We start from the raw sequence: 19,938 nt of genomic DNA on the forward strand, positions 1-19,938 counted from the left end.
AAATTTGTGCCTTATTCAAGAATAGTCCCCAGCTATAAGCAAAGACCCTGAACTGTTCACATTTTCCCTACAGGACTCTCGAAGCAGAATGGGTCATCCAGAGAGTCTTGAAACAGGAGTCAAAGGCCTGCGCGTGAGCCCCAGCTTTGGCACTAGCCACTCGGCTGAAGATGAGAAACACACTCATATTTTCTCAGCCTTAAGATAAAATTAATGCTTCTGGAAACATAAAATCTGATTTCTACCACTGCCGTCATTTTTATAAAACTCCTGACAAGCTCACCAGTTTTTCTTTGTATACTTTCAGAGAGGAAAAAACACTCAGCAGACAGCTCAATGCATTTTAGATTATCGCTTAACCCAAAAGTATTTAAGTGCTCATGAAATGTTTTTATTTAATTGCATAGTTCCAGGTTTAAAAAATATTTCCCAACCAATAACCTGATAGTCAACTTATTTTCTCAAACTAACTAGGTAATGGAGAGAATTGAGTCTCTTAATTTATAGTGTTACATTATCAAAACCTAAGGGAAACCTCAGGAGAACAGCACCTGTTTTTCTGAAATTAAGTACCAAAAATATTCAACTTCTTCATTGTGGAAAACTGGAAATAAGTGCCCCATTTTGTTCCAAAATAAATATAAAGACATCACTGATCACCCAGCTTAACAATTTTATAAAGAAAATGCCTAAATTTTTGAAAGCAAGCATTTTCTAAATGTATATACATGACCTGCCACTGAAAATTATATCTATGAACTTGTCATCTTTACCAAACATCATTAGAACTTTAAGTACTTGTCAAAGAAATTCAAGCATCTGAAAAACTATTTACCTTTCATTGTCCTCTAAAACCAGGATCCATGGCTTAAAGAGCTGGATGATTACTGAATGTAAGGATCTTAGCACTGAAACAGCAAAATTTTTAGAGATAAGAAATAAGCTCATCCTTTGTCAGCATCACTGATAATATTTTATAAAAAATCTACTTCTTAATATATATATATGCATAAACCTATGTTAACATACAGACATGTTTAGGCTAAGTATGTTTTTATTTTCATTTGCTGCAATGAATTTAGGAATTATTTATTACAATACAATTTTTATTTATTACGATACAATATAATGACAATGTCATAGGTAATTTTATAACATTATTTCTAAGATAAATGCTTAATATTTAGAACCTTTTACTTTGCTAGGTAAACAGAAGAAAGCCTTTATACCACCTCCTGCAAAGGAGAGGCAGATAAGAGTTGTAGCAAGAATCCTGTATTCACTAAATAAAGTACAAAGCCATGACACGTATGTGGATGCACACCTGTAGTATATACTTTCTATTTCCTTTCCTTGATACATGACATAAATCTCTCAATATGTCTATTTATGTGTCTTCTAAGGGAAGGGCAGAAAACCCTGTTCCATGCCGCAAAAGAAGCATGTTACCTGCTTTGTTGCCAACAGATGCATCTTGGGCCAAGGAGGCCATTTCTGAATCAATCAGCCTTTTGACAAGGTAGCCCAAGAGTGTCTTCACATGAGCCATGTAAGGACTCCATTTTGAGAATAAACCAAAGCTTTTAAAGTCCAACTTGGATAACCGAAGCTTATAGAAAAAGTCTGAAAGCCACTGTATGGTCTCTACCACCTGGAAAAGATAACCAAGCCAGAAATGCTTACTGTCTACTTTTAGAACACTATGAAAGACTGTCTTGAGAATATAGCAAGCTTTGACCTTTTAAAATTAGTATTAATTGTACAAAGGGGTTTCATTTGACTTTTCCACATATGCATACAGTGTACCTTAACCACACTCACCCTCCCCTCTATACTTTCTTTCTCCCTTTCCTGCTTTAAGAGTTGTAAGGGCCAGGGAGCTAGCTCAGCAGCGTTAAGTGCCTGCCTCACAAACACAATCCCAAGTTTAATCCTCAGTACCGCAAAATACTACTACTACTAATAATAATAATAATAACAATAATAAATGTCTGCTTTCATCCAGTTCCCAAGTCATGCCCTTAGGGCCAGCGAGATAGCTCAGTGGACTATGTGCCTACTTAGGTAAGCATAAGGCCCAGGGATTGGCACCACATGCCGCACCAGCCCTGCCCCCTAGCACGCTGAGCTGGCACCAAGTCCGTGGTGGAACATGTCTGTAATCCAGCACTGGGGATGCTGAAAACAGGAGGATCACTACCAGTCTGAGCTGCATAGTAAAAAGGTTAAAAATTCTTTTCCTAGCACAGTAGACCCTTTAATTAAATCCTCATATGAACACACTGGGGTAAAATTGGTAAATTTGGGCCTTAGAGAGATACTGCAGTGGTCTCAGGTGAGTCAGAGGGCTAAAAGGGCATGGAAGGTTTGCTCAGGGAGTGCCCAGGCCTTGCTGTGGACAGCTGGGCAAAAAATAAGCTCAAGGTTATTAAAAAAAAAAAAAAAAAAGAAAGAAAGAAAACCAGACAAAGGATAGCAAAGGAAATTACAGGGCTCTTAAAGATAATGCACAAAAACTAGTTTTATAAATAGAGTATTATTCAAAAAGCAGCTTTTAAAAATACTTTTAAATGTGCTCTAACTGCTTAAAAAACAAACATCAAGGGAAATGGAAAAACACAAATGCATTAGAACCCAAAAGCTATGTACCTGTTTATCTGATAAGAGAACATCTGAAGAGCCCTGAAGCATGGCACTCTTGGAATAAACTGCCTCCTGCTGGAAGCTTGGGGTACAGCAGCCCAGGGCCCTCAGAGTGGCTTTCCAACACTCAGTGCTCAGTAGCTGCTCAGCGGAGCCTAGGGAGCAGGACAAAGCAAGCAAGTCAGCATTTTTCCCAAACTTAATTTTTCTACTTGAATCAAAGAACACATGATTCAACACATAAGAATTATACACAAATCCAAATCAAATTCATAGGAGTACCCTAGTAAGAACAAAGTAAATAGAACCCATTGAACGGATCAGCTGGACACTGCACTTCCCCTGTTTCTCATGAGCTCTGCCAAGCCACTGGAGCTAGTCAAGTAGGGAGGATAACCTTCAAACCTCCCTGAGAAATAAAAAAGGCATTGGTTTCCTAGCTGGAAGGTAACAGCTACCTATGAATATGAGAGAAACAACACTAACAGGACAAAGGCTCTAGGTACAAAATACAACTTCTGAACCTAGTCACTTCGGAAGGAGTCTTCCATTAGCTTGAAAATTCAGGCCACAAGAGGAGATCACCAGCGGGCATTCCCAAGAAGACCCAACTCTGCTACTTATCAACCTCATATCCCACAGGATAGACTAATACCCCTATAGTGCTTTCCAAACAGATAAGAGTGTAGGAGCCAATCAGGACAACAGGCTGGAAAAAACAAGTCAAAGAGAAAGGATTATGATGCCAGTCACAGTACGTGAGGTGGGAGGCATGTAGGGGACAGTGAAATGTCCAGTGGTTACCATGATCTGGAGCACAAGGCAGAGGCCGGGAAAAGCTACTGATATGGGAGTCATGTAGACCTAGCAGGTATCAGGGAAAACAGACTCACTCACAGCAAATGACTAGTTGGAAAGACTAAGGATAGAATCCTGGGAATATCAACAAGGCAACAAGGTAGAGAAAGGAAGGCAGGAGAATGTAAGTCACAGAATCTATGAGGTATAACATTATTCTTGAGCCTTTAACTGAATTTCTTTTCCTAGTAAGTCAATATTTTCAGCTAAACATAAATCAGTGGTAGCCTATATAAAACGCTTACAATCTTTTTAAACTATTTCAAAGAACCCACAACACACATTTGATCAAATTTTGAAATTATACAATGACTATTAGCTACATACATGCTTATGATGAAAGAGGAAATTGGTACAAAAGTATTTCCTTACCACCATTCTCATAGCTGCTCTGCGACTTGTCTTTGTAGGAAATTAAAGCTTAAAGTGCTCTGAAAATGTTAGACTATACATTTCAGGATTCTTCAGATGACCCAAACAATGGACCACTAATGTACCCATTAAATAATTTCTAAATAATACAGACTTTGTATTAAAAAAAAAAAAAAAAAAAAAAACCCTAAGGCTTCCATTACATCTATAAGCAATATAAAATTGACATGAAAATAGTAAATGCTTCTCATTGTCCAAAGTTCAACAAAATTATAGTCTAATAAAATTCAAAAATTTAAAAAGCCCTAGATGTTTTAGTCTTTCTCTACAATACTTCTATGGAAAATCGCAGAATGTTGGGGACCAAAATGGTGGGATTGCAGAATTTAATATTGCTCTTTCCCTTGGCAAATGTAAGTAGAGTCTGTTATATCAGGGCAAAAAATATACGCAAAAAAAAAGTCGAAAAAAAAAAAAAAAGGACTTTTCTTTTTTTTTTGTATTTTAGGGAAGGGTCTACAGGGTGTTCAGGGTCTCACTACTAGATTGAACTCATAGTGATCCGCCTGTTTACAGCCTTCCAAGAGCTGGGCTTATAGGCACTTTAATCTGCTGAGCTATGACATTTGTAATAGGGAAATGACTCAAAGTTTACCCACCATTTGGAACTACAATAATAACCAATCTTCACATTAAAGATATCTTCCCTTTCCTTGTAAAATCTGTTGTCTGTAGAGAAAGTAGGCCCTTACCCACCTTACTCCACTTCAAGACAGCTGCAAAGTTACAAGTAAAAAGGTGACAGTCAAATGTGGACTAAGTAGTGTCCAACCAATCTGGGTCCATCCTGGTGTTCAGGACAATTACTGACCATTCTCATAAATGTCAACTTTCAGGGCAATGGTCATCAAATCCTTTAGGTGATGAATACTGACATCCAACTCTTGTATTATTATATCACATTTTTAGATGACGTCTTTAGAGTGGTAAACATGGTAGTAAATATTCCCTGAGATCTGCTTAGGGATAATTAAATGAAGACACTTACTTTGCATCAGTAGCCTGAGAATGTCACTATACTGGTCAGGGAACTGGTAGAGAAGAAGGTAAGTCCAGTGCTTACAAAAAAGATTAAATGGCATCAAAATATCTTCATCTGGTTCCAGGCCCCAGGCAGTAAGTGCCAAATGAATGGACTCCAAAAGCCTGGTACGATCAGACAGAGGAGGCTTAGTGGCGTTTAACCATTGCTTAAGATCAAACTAAAAAGAAAAAGAAAACAAGATGCCACTTTATTTACACTAGAAAATTAAGTGAAGTAGAGAGGTCTGAGCACATTTAGTTCAAAAGGCAAAGATTACTTCATATTTACCAATTTATAAAAATGGAAACTAAAATGTTATGGATAAGCATAGGGAAGAATAGAAGAAGTCCACTAACTGGTGCCATTATGCAACCATTTCTACTGTCTGGAGTCCCAAGGGCTTTGTATTTGTATTATAAAAATCTTACTTACTATTCTTCCTTGGTTCATAATTTTATTCTGTTACTCAAAGATACCACACTTTTCTACCCAATAGTAAGGTTCCTCTCCAAGCCCCAGATCAGAACTCACAGATCACCTTCATTGGTCACAAGCCCATAATCAAGCAGCCACTTTATGGAACTGTCTTAATTTAACAGCTATGTTTCTGAGCTGCAGCATTTTCCAGCCTCAGTTAACAAAAATTTAGACTGTTGTTACAGAATCCCAAACTATAAAACACATTCTCCTCTACTATTACAAATTAAGATCCATCTCTAGGCTCTAAAAGACACCAAGATTTTATCACTTCATAAGTGTCAGAGAAACACAAATGAAGGTAAAATACGTTAAGACTCTGAAATTTTCAACTGGTTAAGTGAGTCATTACCTTAGTCTCACAGAGTATTCTACTCAAAATTAGGACAAAGACAAATTGTTTATATCTAGCTTATTCTAAATATGAGAGATCTGCCATATTACATTTCATTTATAAGACATAATTTAGGCACAAATTCAGATAAATTTAGAAGAAGGATGCAATGAACTATTATGACTATTCTCAAATCTGCACTAATTTTTAAAAGAGGACCTGGGGAAAAGGTCCTTTTTATGCTGTGATGACTATGATTATCCTACACAATACAACCAGAGTTTCGGGCCCAAGAGGAAGCCTGCGCTAGTCAGGGTGCACGAAGATCATGCAAAAGTGAAAAAGGCCTTTTGGCCTACGGTCATCTGGAACCCAACCTCTGGGGCCCTTGTATTTTTATGGAGTAGGAAGCAACAGTCACTTTTGTGTTCTCTCTTTCACAGCATCAGGATTTAATCACCTCTTACCTTGGTTAGGAGCATGAAAATCATGTCACTATTTTCCTCACTTAAAAACTTCACCACCTTTTCATACAACTGTATGAACTCCGCAGGTGCAGCATTAGGAGTAAAGAAAGGAGACAGAAGAGAACAGAGCCTTCTATTCTTCATAATGGTCTGAAGTACCCTTTTGCATTCTGATTCAGTGCCACTGATAAATACCTTGGAAAAAATGAAGAAAAATATCAACAAATTTTCCCTTTCACAACGTTTACATAAGCAAATAAGTTTTAAGGGGGTACTAAATGGGTGAAAAGAGTTTATTCTAAACAGAAATATGAAACAAAAAAATATATAGAATTAACATAGCTAAGCCTATACCACTTCCAGTGTAGATAACATTTAAAACTCTGTTTACTCTATCTGGACCATACAGATAATTAGGAGTACTACACAAATTTAAAGAGATTAAAATGTCAGAGTAATTTTAAGCCAGAAATTTTCAATATGCCTACCACAGTTACTAAGCATCTGACATGGTCCTACATGTCAAGAAAATACAATACTAGGTTACAGATTTTATTGAGATGTGGCTTTAGTATCTTTAAAAAGCTAACTTTCACACTATGTATTCAGAATAACTTAATCTTGTTTTAACTTCATTCTAAGAGGTATTTATACAATTGCAGAGTCAAAATGGCTTTTTTTTGTGTGTGTGTGTGGTACCAAGGATTGAACTTAGAACCCTGCACTTGCCAGGCAAGCACTTATTCTACTGCGCTATCTCCCCAGCCCCCAAAAATGGCTTTGATAAGGCTGACCATAAACAAATAAAAGGATAAAACTAATAGGTTTGAGTATATTAAAATTTAAACTTCTATAAGGAAAAAGCAATCAGAAAATGAAAGTAACTAAAAAAAAATGTATGTACACATTCCAGATTAGCAAATCAAGTCTGATAAGCACTTTCACAGAAATCAAAAAGCAAAACAAATTCTATAAAAATGTTTAAAAGTAAGGGCTGATAAGACAGCTCAGCAGACTAAACTCCTGCTTCAGCAAACACAGGGGCAGGGGCCAATTCCTTCCCAGGTACGACATACCCCACCACCACCACCCCCAGGCACACCGAGGGAATAGGGCATGGTGGTGCATGCCTGTAATCCCAGCACTGAGGAGACTAAAAACAGGAGTCCAAGCAGCACAGTAAGACCCTGTATCAAATAAAAATTTTTTTCTGTATTTTAGGGAAGGGTCTACAGTGGGTTCAAGGTCTCACTACTTGATCGGACTCATAGTGATCCACCTGTTTACAGCCTCCCAAGTGCCATTACAGGCACGCGCCATCACGCCCAGTCTCAATTGCTCTCTCAGCGCATCCCGGAGACAGGGCTGGCACAGCAGGACTGAGGATTGAACCCCCAGCCCCTATGCCTGCTTGCCAGTATTTTAATCTGCTGAGCTATTTGGCCAGCCCTTGTATCAAATAATTTTTTAAAAAGTTCAAAAATAATCAACAAAGAGAGACAGGGAGAAGAAATAAGGGAGAGGGGAGGGACGGAAGGGTCCAATGATACACAGGAATATTTGTCTTGGCCTTACCATAGGAAAACAATCTATCTAAATATCTTCCGCAAAGATTAATAGAACACAATGTATATGTGTCATAGAACATTTTACATACATTGAAACTGGACATGAGATAGGTATGTTTATTAGCATGTAAAACAGTATCTAAAAGATACATCTAAATAGAAAGATTACAAAACGACATGTTCACTTCTAAGTGTTTTATACATCCAAAAATAAGGATAATAGACCACGTTTACACATAAATATGAATACCATACATAGGAAAAACTGTAATAAAACATTAGTAATACAATTAGTATCTCCAGGTGGTTAGGACCCTAAGTTTTTCTTCTTTATACCTTTTATATTATGTGTGGCTCTAATAAGCACATACTAAATTTACGATCAGAAAAAACTTCTTAGAAAAAAAATGATTGTAATACCTGTTCAGCATTACTTGTTTTTACATATCCAAAACGTAAGAGTACATGATTAGTGTCCACACTGTTTTAATTAAACAAATGGTTCTCCTTTTATGACACATTACATAAATCTGCACAAATACTTTGCCTGTGCCCAGGTTAAATGTCTCTACATTCAACTGTTAGCCAAACAGATAAATGAATGGTAACCAAGAACAGTAACTGGAGACACTGTGGAGAAGTGGAGTGAGCCCTGAGTATTAGCAAATGCCACAGAATCCTGTCTCAGTGCCAGCACTCCCTGATGCACTCTGCAGGAGCCATTCTTTTTTTATTTTTATTTTATTGAGATAGGGTCTCACTATCCACCCCAAGTGGCACCAAATTTGCTACCTAGCCCAGGCTGCATCAAACTTGCAATCCTTCGGCCTCACCCTCCCTAGTGCTGGGATTATAAGCATATACCACCACACCCAGCCTCTCTCGCTCCATCTTTTAGAGACCAGTTTTCTCATCTTTAAGATATAAATGATACCAACTGGTCACTGGGAGGATGAAATGTAACATACTTAGAAGTATTTTAAAACAATAAAGAGTTTCATGTTACTATTAATGCCAAGAATATATGACAGAATCTCAGTATTTCTCAAGACTTCTTAATACAGATAATATGTCTCTTGAATGAGAGGCAGTATTCTGTACCAAAAAAACTTACATCTTAATAAGCCAACAATTCCAACAGGTTCTAACTTAGGTAAGACACAAGAATTCTGAAATCAATGATGACTGTACCTCATGCAGACATTGCAGACACTAATAGTATTTGAACACTACTAACACAGAGTAACCTTACCTGTCCCAAGATCTCAATGCATGAAGTAAAGAACTGTCTTGTGGGAGGATGGCGCTGTGATTCATCACTGACATACTCTACAACAGTAAAGAAAAGGCTAATGCCAACTTTCTGAATCCCATGTGATGGCTGTAACTTGTAGGCATTCACTAAGGCCCTGTGGGAAAACACAGGTTCAAGTACTCATCTACAGTGAAAGAACAAGTATTCACAGGTATTTCTTTGATGCCCTATATTTCTCAGACAGTATCTATTAAGAGTCCTCAGAGCCCTATGCAAATGTCACCTTAGAAATATTTCACAGGTTAAATGTGTTCTCCGAACTTTATCCAACAACTCACTTTCAACAAACAGTAATGACTGGATGGTCCAGGAGAAACAAAAATCAGCTGTAGGAATAATTAACACTTTGTAAGAAAAGTTAAAATCTTTTACATTTTGTGTGTAATTCGTAGTTAATTTTTTATATTTGTTATATAACACATTTTTATTTTATTTATTTATTTATTTATTTTTTTCCAGAACCGGGGATTGAACTCAGGCCCTTGTGCTTGCCTGGGAAGCACTTATTCTACTAAGCCATCTCCCCAGCCCCTATAACACATTTTTAAACACAAAAATGTTGATTATCATTAAAATTTAAAGGGCTAGGGAGATAGCTCAGTGGAGTAAGTGCTTGCCTGGCAAGTGCATGGTCTTGAGTTCGATCCTTGGTACCATCAAAAATAAATAAATAAATAAATTTTAAAACCTAAAACACTGAGGTTGGAGAGAAATTTTTGTGTAATCGTAAGGCCTACAATAAAGATGTCCCTTTTAATTCTCACCTTTTTTTGGTGCCTTTCTCATTATCAGAAATATGAACCTTTGGTTCTCAGGATCTGCTCTTCTACCCCAAGCCCCCACCTCAACCCACAAAAGAACTCAACACACTCCATATATCATCCCAGCCTGCAAACTTTCTCCTGCAAAGGGTTAAAACATAAACATTTTAAGCTTTGTGAGCCATAAAATCTCTGTCACAAATAGTCAACCCTGTCATAGCACCTTAAAAGCTACATACATTATAAATAATAGAGATGGCTATGCTCCAAAATAATTCTATTTATAAAAATAGGCAGCAGGCAAAATGTGGCCCAAAAGTCAGTTCGCTGATTTTTGCACTAATTTAATTACTGAGTGTCTGAGACACAGGGCAGGTGTAGTAATACATGCAATCACTATTAATGACAACAAAATAGTATTTTAAATTATAATATTGTCAAAACTTACGTGATCAAGTTTTCTGCATGCACAGCTGCTTCCACAATATTAAGTGAAGGTGGCTTGGCAGCTTCTGCTTGCAACTGCTTTACTTCTTTCCGTAAACTATGAAGCTGTTGACTTACTGCTTCATTCTTATACATGCCTTCAAACTAACAAAAATTGAGGAGGTCAACAGGTTTCTTTCCCTCTGCATGCTTCTATTACAAGTATTTTATTATAAACAGGACAACACAGAAAAGGAAGAGATTACTACACTTAATAATATAACAATTCAAAATTCTGTTGAACAAACATGAGAGTGAAGAAGAAAATTTGTTAATCTTTTTTTTTTTTTTTTTTTTTTTTTTGTGGAACCAAGGATTGAACTCAGGCCCTTGCACTTGCCGGGGAAGCGCTTATTCCACTGAGCCATCTCCCCAGCCCCAGAAGAAGAAAATTTGTAAAAAAAAAAAAAAACACAAAACACTGAAGGATATTGGATCTTCCAATACAAAGTTTGAAGACAGACTGTTCTGAGAAATGAAGGCAGTTAAGGGATGACACGAGGGGAAAAGAGATGAAAATAAGGAATAGGGATATATTATGTACATATACCAACTCCACACACAGAATGTAAATGTTATACACTACAAATATATCATACCCCCCCCAAAAAGGAACGGGATCACGGGATGGAGGAGAAGAGAGGGAAGGGAATGGAGATGAAGAAAGGATTTAAGACGTATTATGTACAACTTCCCACAAGAAATGTGAACATTATATACTACACACATGTAGTAATAAACAAAAAAATTTTAAAGAATCTCAGGTTTTTCATGAAGAATCTTCCTTCAGTTAAACACAATTACTTTCTTAAAAAGATATAATTTATATTGCTAAAAACTGATATGAACTTCAGTTATTAATGGTCTAAATCTTTTATAGAATTCTACTTCACTCCTGTTTTGACTCAAATCCTCAAAAACAGACCCAATGTCTTCCACTACGAGGCTTTTCCTGAAGCCCACCAGTCCCCTCCTCTACTGATGATCCCCACTCTCTAGCCCAGCCCTGCCCTGTGTTCTCTCCAATCACCACCCAATTCTGCTTCAGATACTCAAAGACAACCCAGAAATGGTTAACAGAACTGCCAATGTGAAAGATACATAATTAGAAAAGAACAAAATAAAATAAAATATGGGAACGTACCCAAATCAATTGCACACTAAAGAAACAGCAACTGGCCAATTCAATGATTTCTGAAAGTTAGTCTTTGTGAAAATTTCATTGTTTCTCATAAAGACACAAAAAATGAAATTTATTTAGCTTTTTAAAAGCTAAATTTATTTCAATTAAAAAAAAAAACACGTTATGGCTGGCCAAATAACTCAGCAGATTAAAGAGCCTGCTTAGGCAGACCCAGGGGCCCAGAGTTCGATCTCCAGGCCTGCCATGCTGGCCCCGCTCCTGGGGCGTGCTGAGAGGGTGATTTGAGACTGGACAGGTGGCGCATGCCTGTAATCCCAGTGCTTGGGAGGCTACAAACAGGAGGATCACTTCGAGTCTGATATATGCAGTGAGATCCTGTACACCCTGTTAAAATTCAATTTAAAGGACTATACTTTCAGAGGCTGTGTCTTAACTTCTTGAGAATGTTAACATGCCCTCTCTCTAAGGGATGATGGCTCATATGCTAACTTTTGTTTGGGCATTTTACTGTCCCTTTATGGATGCAGACAAATGCAAAGGACATCATCGGCCCATCATGTTGCAACACCAAGACAGAACTATGGTGGGGGTCCTCTCCTACCTGGTCTTGTTGCCTAGACTACTGAAAGTTGTAGGCCCTTAGGAAATGCAGAATTTAGTACCCTACCCCCAATTTCAAAAGTACAGCTATTATCCAGGATGGTCAGTTTAAAGATAACAGCCTACCTGACTACAAAGGAAAATGTGTTCTTTTACCTTCTTGACATAAACCTTTGTGACTCCATATGGACCACTGCTTTCAATAATAGACAAAAAAATTTAAGAAACTTAAATGCCACTCTTACAGATTCTCACTCTGTCATCTGACACAGATCAACACACCCAAGAAACAAAAAAAGACTGATGAAAGCATCTCATATTCAGAACCTCTTTTTCACTGATAAAACTATTCCTCAGCAGATTACTGTAAATGACTTTCGTGTCGGCTGTTGTGTGCATGACACTGAGATTAGTTCGGTCCTTCCAGCACACTGACAAACATAGTCCCTGCTGGTGTGCCATCAGGCCTGAGGTCCAAAGAGCAAAGACTACTGAGTCCTGGGCCATCTGAATGCCATGTTGCTGAGGGAAGCCATGAGAACAAAGTCTTTCTTTTATTTTCTATTGGACTTTAATCTGAGTAACAGTAGGAAAAAAGAAAAAGAAAAGAGCCACCACCATAGTGTGACAACGGTAGGGGCCAGAGGAAGACAGGAGAAGGCTGCAGGGTGATGCCAGGGGTTGGGACTAGAGTGCAGTAAAGTCAGACCAGGGAACACAGGGAGCTGCCCTGGGACCCCTTATGCAGCAGGCTACCCGGGAGCTGGAACTTCCTGCAGGCAGTGGAGAATACTGAAAAGATGATAAATTGACCATCTTTGCCACACAAAGACGGCCATCTTATTCAAAACCGTGGGACATCAAATTCATGAACTGAGGTACCACTGTACTTAATTCATCAACTGAGTAAAAGTGAGGCCCTTATGCCCCTGTCAGTTACTATCATAAAATCTACACCAAAACTTCCTGAAGAGCAATGGTCCTGTTTTGCTTACACATAGCCCCAGCAAAGCACAACTCTGAAAGTAAACAGAAGACACCTGTTTTTTATAATCATGATGAGAACTTCCTCCTGTAAAAGTACCAGCATTGTATTACAAGTCTTCACCCTCCCACCACTGTTGAAGGTTTGTTTTTTTTTTTTTTTTTTTACTAACCTGGGGTGGAGACTGAATGACTCCCAGTTCACAATGACAAGAAACTGGAGACAAAAGAACAAAGTAGCATGGTGGAAGCCCCTTCATGTAAGTCATTTTCTTAAGTAGACACAACTAAACTTTGGATACAGTATGTCTATCAAGTTTTTACAATGAAAGGCCCTTAATGGGTCTTTTCCACCTTTCATTTCTAGGAATGGACAAAATTTTCACATGACAATAAATCAACCCTGGGTGCAGCAAGCATGCTCCACAATAACAAAACAGCAAAAGAAACCCAATGATAAATCACTCCATTTCCTTAGGGAATACCCCTGAACTATTATTAAATGCTTCTCTTAGGAGGGGAGATCAAAAAGAAGCACGTCTCACTTCTCATAAAATATATTCAGCTTTTGTATACCACAACAAGCTATATATAGTTCAAAGACTTGAAAACAGGTGGAAATTTCCAGAACTTTCCTTTTTAGAAAAAAATTGTTAAATACAACAACGTAACATAAAATCTTTATAAATGAGTCATTAAAATTAGATCTGATATCTAAACTCATATCCTAGGGCCGGACAGATAGCTCAGTTGATTAAAGTGCCTGCTTAGGCAGATGCAGGGGTTGGAGGTCTGATCAGTGGCCTGCTGTGCCGGCCCCGCCCCTGGGGCACGCGAGAGGGCGACTGAAACTGGGTGTGGTAGCACATCCCTGTAATCTCAGCACTTGGGAAGCTGAAAACAGGAAAATATATACATATAGATGAACAAAAGCAATTTCAACTACACCTAAATAGAATGTTATGATGCCTTTTTCAGACAAGAAAGAGAGCACTGATAAGCCTGGGATTAAGTTCCTTGGTCTGCTCATGGTATTTTCCACTGTAAGACCCCGAAAGTTAATAGGTCGAGCCCAAAACCCAGCCTTTGCCTGGGAAGCAAATATTTACAACTTCTCACAGAGCAAGTTATGGGCCAAAATTAGTTTTACCTCACTAGTCACTTGTAAAACGTATTTTCGGAGAATTCCCTTCTCTGTAGGGAATTAACAAGCTGGCAGAGATACGTAGTTTTAAAACATGGAAAAATACTGTATTTGTAACAGCACAGATTGGTAACAACACATCCTCCTAACATAATGAGATACATCTTCAGTATTTCCCTCAAAATCAAAGTCCTCCTCCCTAAGTTTACAAACTTTAATTCCAGCCTTATGTTAGCAAGTGATCTTCCTTTTTTTTTTGGATAGGATGTCACTGTGTACTTTATGTTGGCTTCAAACTCACTATGTAGCCTAGGCTGGCCTCATATTTGTAGCAATCTTCCTGCCTCAGCCTCCCATAAGTTGGGATTGTTGGTATGCACCACCACGCCAAGCTGTGATCTTAAATATATCTACCCTTGTTCTTACTACAGAATTGGTAACTGGGGAAAAAAATAAGTTCCTGATCAAAGGTAATTCTATGTTTAGGGTTTCACATGATTACAATAAAATATAGGAAAATAAGTCAGACTCATCTTGACTTCCAGTTCAAATTTCTTAAATCTAGATGTATACAACTATGATAAGAAAGTCAGAAAAAAATTTCAAAGGTAGGGAAAATGCAATAAACATAAAAGGTTATTAAGAAAAGCTAATTTAGAAAAAAAAAAAAAAAAAGTCTCCCAAAGAACATGATAAGTACGTACTAGGACAGCATGTTTAAAATGGATTTGTGAAAAGAAAAAAAAGTTTCTGGAAGACAATGAAGGTTGAACAGAATAAACTGTCTCAATTTCCAAAGTTAGCAAAAAGTTATTTTCCTGCAAATATAGTCAGGCAGCGAGTGGTGTCCCTCTCCAAATGTTTCTTTCCTTTCTCAAAGAAACTGAATTCACTCACAGAAGGGTAAAGTGTGGGCAAAGAACGAGCAGCGCTCTGGACCCAGAATACCTGGCCTCATGGCTCTGCCACCTGCTGCCACTAAGCCTCCACTTCCTCATCTAAAATATCCACAGCACAGGGTCAATATGAGGCTAAAATAAGTGATGCCAAGTGTCTATATAAGCAAGGCTTAGTGTGAAGCAGTATTGTGACACAATAACTTACACTCGGCTCCATTCTGAAGTCCTTATGATACCACACACCAACATTTGCCTATATGTTCAGGGCAAGAAGGTGACTTAAGTAGTTGGATTTTTAGCTACAGTTACCTGTCTCATCTGCTGACTGGCAAACTACTCAACTGATGTGCTTCCCACAAGGAGCTTCCAAAGGTCTGCAGCAGCAGCCTGAGCTCCAAATGGTTGTTCACACCAATCTTTCCAGTGTAAACCCTCACCACCACCCTGGAAAAAGCATAAAACAGACTGATACAGCTCCTGATCTCTAGTTAACATCTCAGTGATTCCATCCCCCATTGCTTCCACTAAATCCAAATTAGGATCATTACAGTCTTCTGAGGATCAGTGTAAGTACCACTCTCTAAGAACCTTCTAAATGATTCTGCTTTTCTTTGAATTCCTATTTGAATATTGCTATTGTAGGACTCATCTGGAACTTATGGAAATCTGTGATTAGGTCTGGGTGTGGTTTTACATTTTCTAAGAACTATAAAATGTTCTGAGATACAGATGAACTCTTTCTCAATGATGTGTCAATAGTAGGAACTGAATTAAAATTCTCTACATTATAAAGAATTTAAACAATCTTACCTGAACTGTTACAACTGCTGCTCCTTGGCATTTCTTACCCCCACTGCCTCTACACTCCAAATGCAGTGTGGTCTGTTCTTCTCGGTTAACATACTTCTTAGGCATTGTATCCAACAGCTCACTATGCAGGGCAACCAGCTGACATTCCCGAAGAGCTGCCATTCTAGAAAATATCCCAGAAGGGAGATTAAAGGTTTAAGAAAGATTATATGAGAAGTACTAGGCTTCCAGTTATCCCCAGAGCATTTCAGCATAGTATCCTATACTAACAGAAGACCAAAGTACATAGATGTGCCAAGATTTAGTTAAACTCTGTCTCCTGACAGACGGGATAACCCAGAAGTTAAGAAATAAAGAAAAAACTTTAGGAAAATGTAGCATAACTTTTTATCCAGAACAAAGTTTCACTTAGAACCAAATTATATAACAAGGGAGAATTCTGGTCTCATTTAATCATCAAAGGTTGCCTTACATGCCAGTTACTTTTTAGCTATTAGCACTTCAAACCAAAACTGCCAAAGACCAAGACAGCTAAATGTGAGGGACACAGTGCATGTACAAGGTCCTGGATTCAATCCTTAGCACTACCAAAGGGAAGAAAAAAAGTTACATGTGTGTATGAGATATCAATATTGTTTTAACTATATTTTTATTATTATGCTAATAAGCAGATGCTCTTCTGTGCAGACAACATATACCTGATAAATGTCTCCACGAAACATAGTCAAAGAGAAAAACTGTCCATAAAACATGATTTACCAAAAAAAAAAAAAAAAAGACATGACTTACAGGCTGAGGATGTGGCTATTGCATGCACATGGCCCTGGTCCAACCCTCAGCACCACATTAAAAAAAAAAAGGCATGATTTACCTGGGATTTGTAAAGTTCAATGGCCAAACACTCTTCCTGGCACATGTGAGGCCCAGGGTTTGAGCCCCAGTTAAGACAGACAGACATACAAATACAGAGATGCATAATGGCTCACTCACTGTTAATGAAATACATATCTCTACATACACTCCTTCACACAAGACTGGAAGCTAGAATCAAATCCTTGAATAGCTGATTATTCTGTGTACATCATATAAACTAAAAACACTAAATATCTTTCCCATATTTTTATCAAGTACCTATGTGAACTCATCAAAGATTATAATTAACAGAGCAAAGCAGCCAGGTATGGTTATTCACACCTGTAATCCCAGCACACTGGGAGACTGAGGCAGAACTTTTCATCACAGCCTGGACAACTTAGCGAGACTCTGTCTCAAAATAAAAGTAAAAAGGGCTGGGAGCTGTAGATCAGTGCAAAGGTCCTGGGTTCAAACCATTACCGAAAAGATAAAAAGGGAGTTGGAAAAGAGAACACAAATTAATGATAAAAGATAATAAATCTTATTTCATCCCTACCCAATACCATCTGTTGAGTATCAGAAAGTCTCAGGAAGAATAATCAAGTCTCAGGCAGCATTGTTGACACCCAGAATGCCGCCATAAGCAACATGTAAGATTGGCGGCCCATGACAGTGCCATTAATATCCTTATGAGATTAAAGACTTGTCACAAGTTCGTGCAGCAAGTGAATCACCTATGGAAGTCTAGCCAAATTAACTTTAGTTAAGAATGCTGATGAGGACGCCAATCAGGTACTAAATCATCCTGGCTACCATAAAGCAAGCATGAGCCACGATCTCTGAGGTCTCAAGCTCTCACCTGGCCTGCTGCTGCAAAACATTCAGGTCTGAGCACACCAGCTGGGTGGTGTCCCTTTGACTCAGGAGCACCTCTGAAGAGATCACAGGCACAGGAGGCTTCATGCAGTTGAGAACAAGGGGAGGACGGGGAACTTCATGCTTCCGCAAGTTACTTAAAACCCTTTCTTTAGCTGAAACAAAATTAAGTTGTATTTAGTAATAAGTACTAACAGATAATAATGAATACAAAGTCTTAGTGCATTAATAGCACAAAGAATGCTGGAGATTCCCAGAATAGTTCCTTAAACCACAGAAGCCTAAATGAACAAAATTCACTGCTTTGTTTTCTTTTTGCTGGCACCGGGGATTGAGCCAGGACCCCGCGCTTGCCAGGCAAGTGCTTATTCTACTGAGCTATCTTCCCAAGCCCAAAATTTACTAATTTTAATTCTCATGAGTTTTAAGGGAATACTTACACAAAGACTTTATAATATTCTACTAAGGGCCAGGGAGGTATCTCAGTGGCATAAGTACCTGCTTGGCAATTGTAAGTTCTTGAGTTAGATCCCTGGTACTAAAATATATATATTCTACTAAGAGCTCAGGAGTCTATGGCACAATTCAATAGAACTATTCTCAAAAAGTTCAGTCTAGAAATACAGGAAATAAATTCATGCTGTTAAGTTGAGCTGTGGGGGACTCAGGTCAATAATTTCTGACATTGCCAGTTAAACAGAAGACCCAATGCTATTATGGACTACTGGACTCTTATAGAATATTTTGCTGAGTTTACACACCTATAATAAGCAATAACGGAACTTAGAAAAAATGGGGTATACCTATGAATGTCCATTTTGTATCTGTGTATTCTTTTTTTTTTAATTTTATTTATTTGTTTATTTGTGTGCGTGTGTGTGTGTGTGTGTGTGTGGCCAGCTCAGCCCACCAGGGGGCAGGGCTGGCTGGCATGTGGTGCTGGGGGATTGAACCGTGATCCCTGTGCTTTGTTAAACTTGTTCTAAGTAGGTGCTTTAGACCACTGAGCCATATCACCAGCCCCTGTATCTGTGTATTCAAAGTGGTTGGGACAGATATATAGTTGCATTCTCTTAATGAATAGAATGATTTGTTCTAATGGTGTTTGTAAATAGGATCACAAGTCCGCATCTTGTATAGCAATTAACCACTAAGAAGAATATATGCAGTGTATTATTTGTTGAAACTGTACTTCCGATTTGATTTGAAACTGTCTCATTGCTGTTTATCAATAAAACTTTGAAAAAAAAAAAAAAAGCTCAGTCTAATAGTTGCTAAGCAGCAAAACCATGCAACTCTTAGGGACTGGGGAGATGGCTCAGTGGAATAAGCACTTCCCTGGCAATCCCAGTTCTGTAAAAAAAAAAAAAAAAAAAATTACATGTAACTCAGCTAGATCACAGGGTATTAGAATAACTCACCAAAAATTTTTTAGTCTTTTATTTATTTATTCTATCTATTTGATACAGGATCTCACTATGCAGCTCAGACTCATAATGATCATCCTGTCTCAGCCTCCCCAGCACTGGGATTACAGACATGTACCACCACGCCAGGTTTCAGTGGTCAGCTTGTCACGGGGCCAGCATGGCATGCAGTACTGCAGATCAAAACAGGTCGTTGTGCTTGCCAAGCAGGAGTTCAGACTACTGAACTATATAGCCCCAGCTCCCATCAAATTCAAATGTTCCCTATTTCTGTATCTTATACAGAACCACATAGACACTAGGCGTCTAATTCCAAATCCTCCCTCTCTCCTTATACACTACACACCAAGAGCATGTGGAAAGTAAAGAACATGAAGAAAAATGCTGCTGCATGCCTAGTTCTTTTCAAAAGTAAGAGAGGAAGGGAGAGGTCAAGTCAATAATTCAAGTGAACAAGCACTTAAGGGACTAGTATGAATTTCTGGTTTCATTCCAGATGTCACATTCAATTTTCTATTTTTGTTGAGAAAAATCAAAGAAAATTTAATAGCCATGTCTTTGCTTGGCATAAGTAGACTTGTACTGTTTGTACCCCAAACAGATGGAAGTAAACATTCCAAAAAGGTCAAGTTCACACTATGCTATATAACTGGTGTTTTTCCAGTAGAATCACCATTCTGCATAGATGTGGCACAGCTGGACATCCATCTCTGGCTATTTTGTGACTATATTAAAATCTCTTCCAAGGGGGGGGGCAGCCTGCCCCTTAACTCAGTTCTTTAAGTGTCTGCTTCAACAAAGCAGTCAGGCTCAGGTTGCTGTGGTTCAATCCCC

The 19,938-nt window shown here is 38.2% G+C and overlaps 1 protein-coding gene across 2 annotated transcripts in view; it reads right to left on the minus strand.

Moving 5' to 3' along the window:
* Window positions 1–19,938, minus strand: part of Epg5 (ectopic P-granules autophagy protein 5 homolog) — a 121,170-nt gene that overhangs the window by 23,332 nt on the left and 77,900 nt on the right. For both annotated transcript variants that reach the window (XM_023714574.1, XM_023714568.1), the window contains exons 26-34: window positions 17,661–17,832; window positions 15,947–16,109; window positions 10,328–10,470; window positions 9,056–9,212; window positions 6,236–6,430; window positions 4,922–5,135; window positions 2,650–2,798; window positions 1,450–1,651; window positions 836–908 (exon numbers count right to left, since the gene is read on the minus strand). In XM_023714574.1, the coding sequence (XP_023570342.1) occupies window positions 836–908; window positions 1,450–1,651; window positions 2,650–2,798; window positions 4,922–5,135; window positions 6,236–6,430; window positions 9,056–9,212; window positions 10,328–10,470; window positions 15,947–16,109; window positions 17,661–17,832 (1,468 nt within the window). The remainder of the gene's footprint in view (window positions 1–835; window positions 909–1,449; window positions 1,652–2,649; window positions 2,799–4,921; window positions 5,136–6,235; window positions 6,431–9,055; window positions 9,213–10,327; window positions 10,471–15,946; window positions 16,110–17,660; window positions 17,833–19,938) is intronic.

The sequence above is a fragment of the Octodon degus genome, unplaced genomic scaffold, assembly GCF_000260255.1.
Source record: "Octodon degus isolate 3935 unplaced genomic scaffold, OctDeg1.0 scaffold00003, whole genome shotgun sequence".
Lineage (NCBI taxonomy): Eukaryota > Metazoa > Chordata > Mammalia > Rodentia > Octodontidae > Octodon > Octodon degus.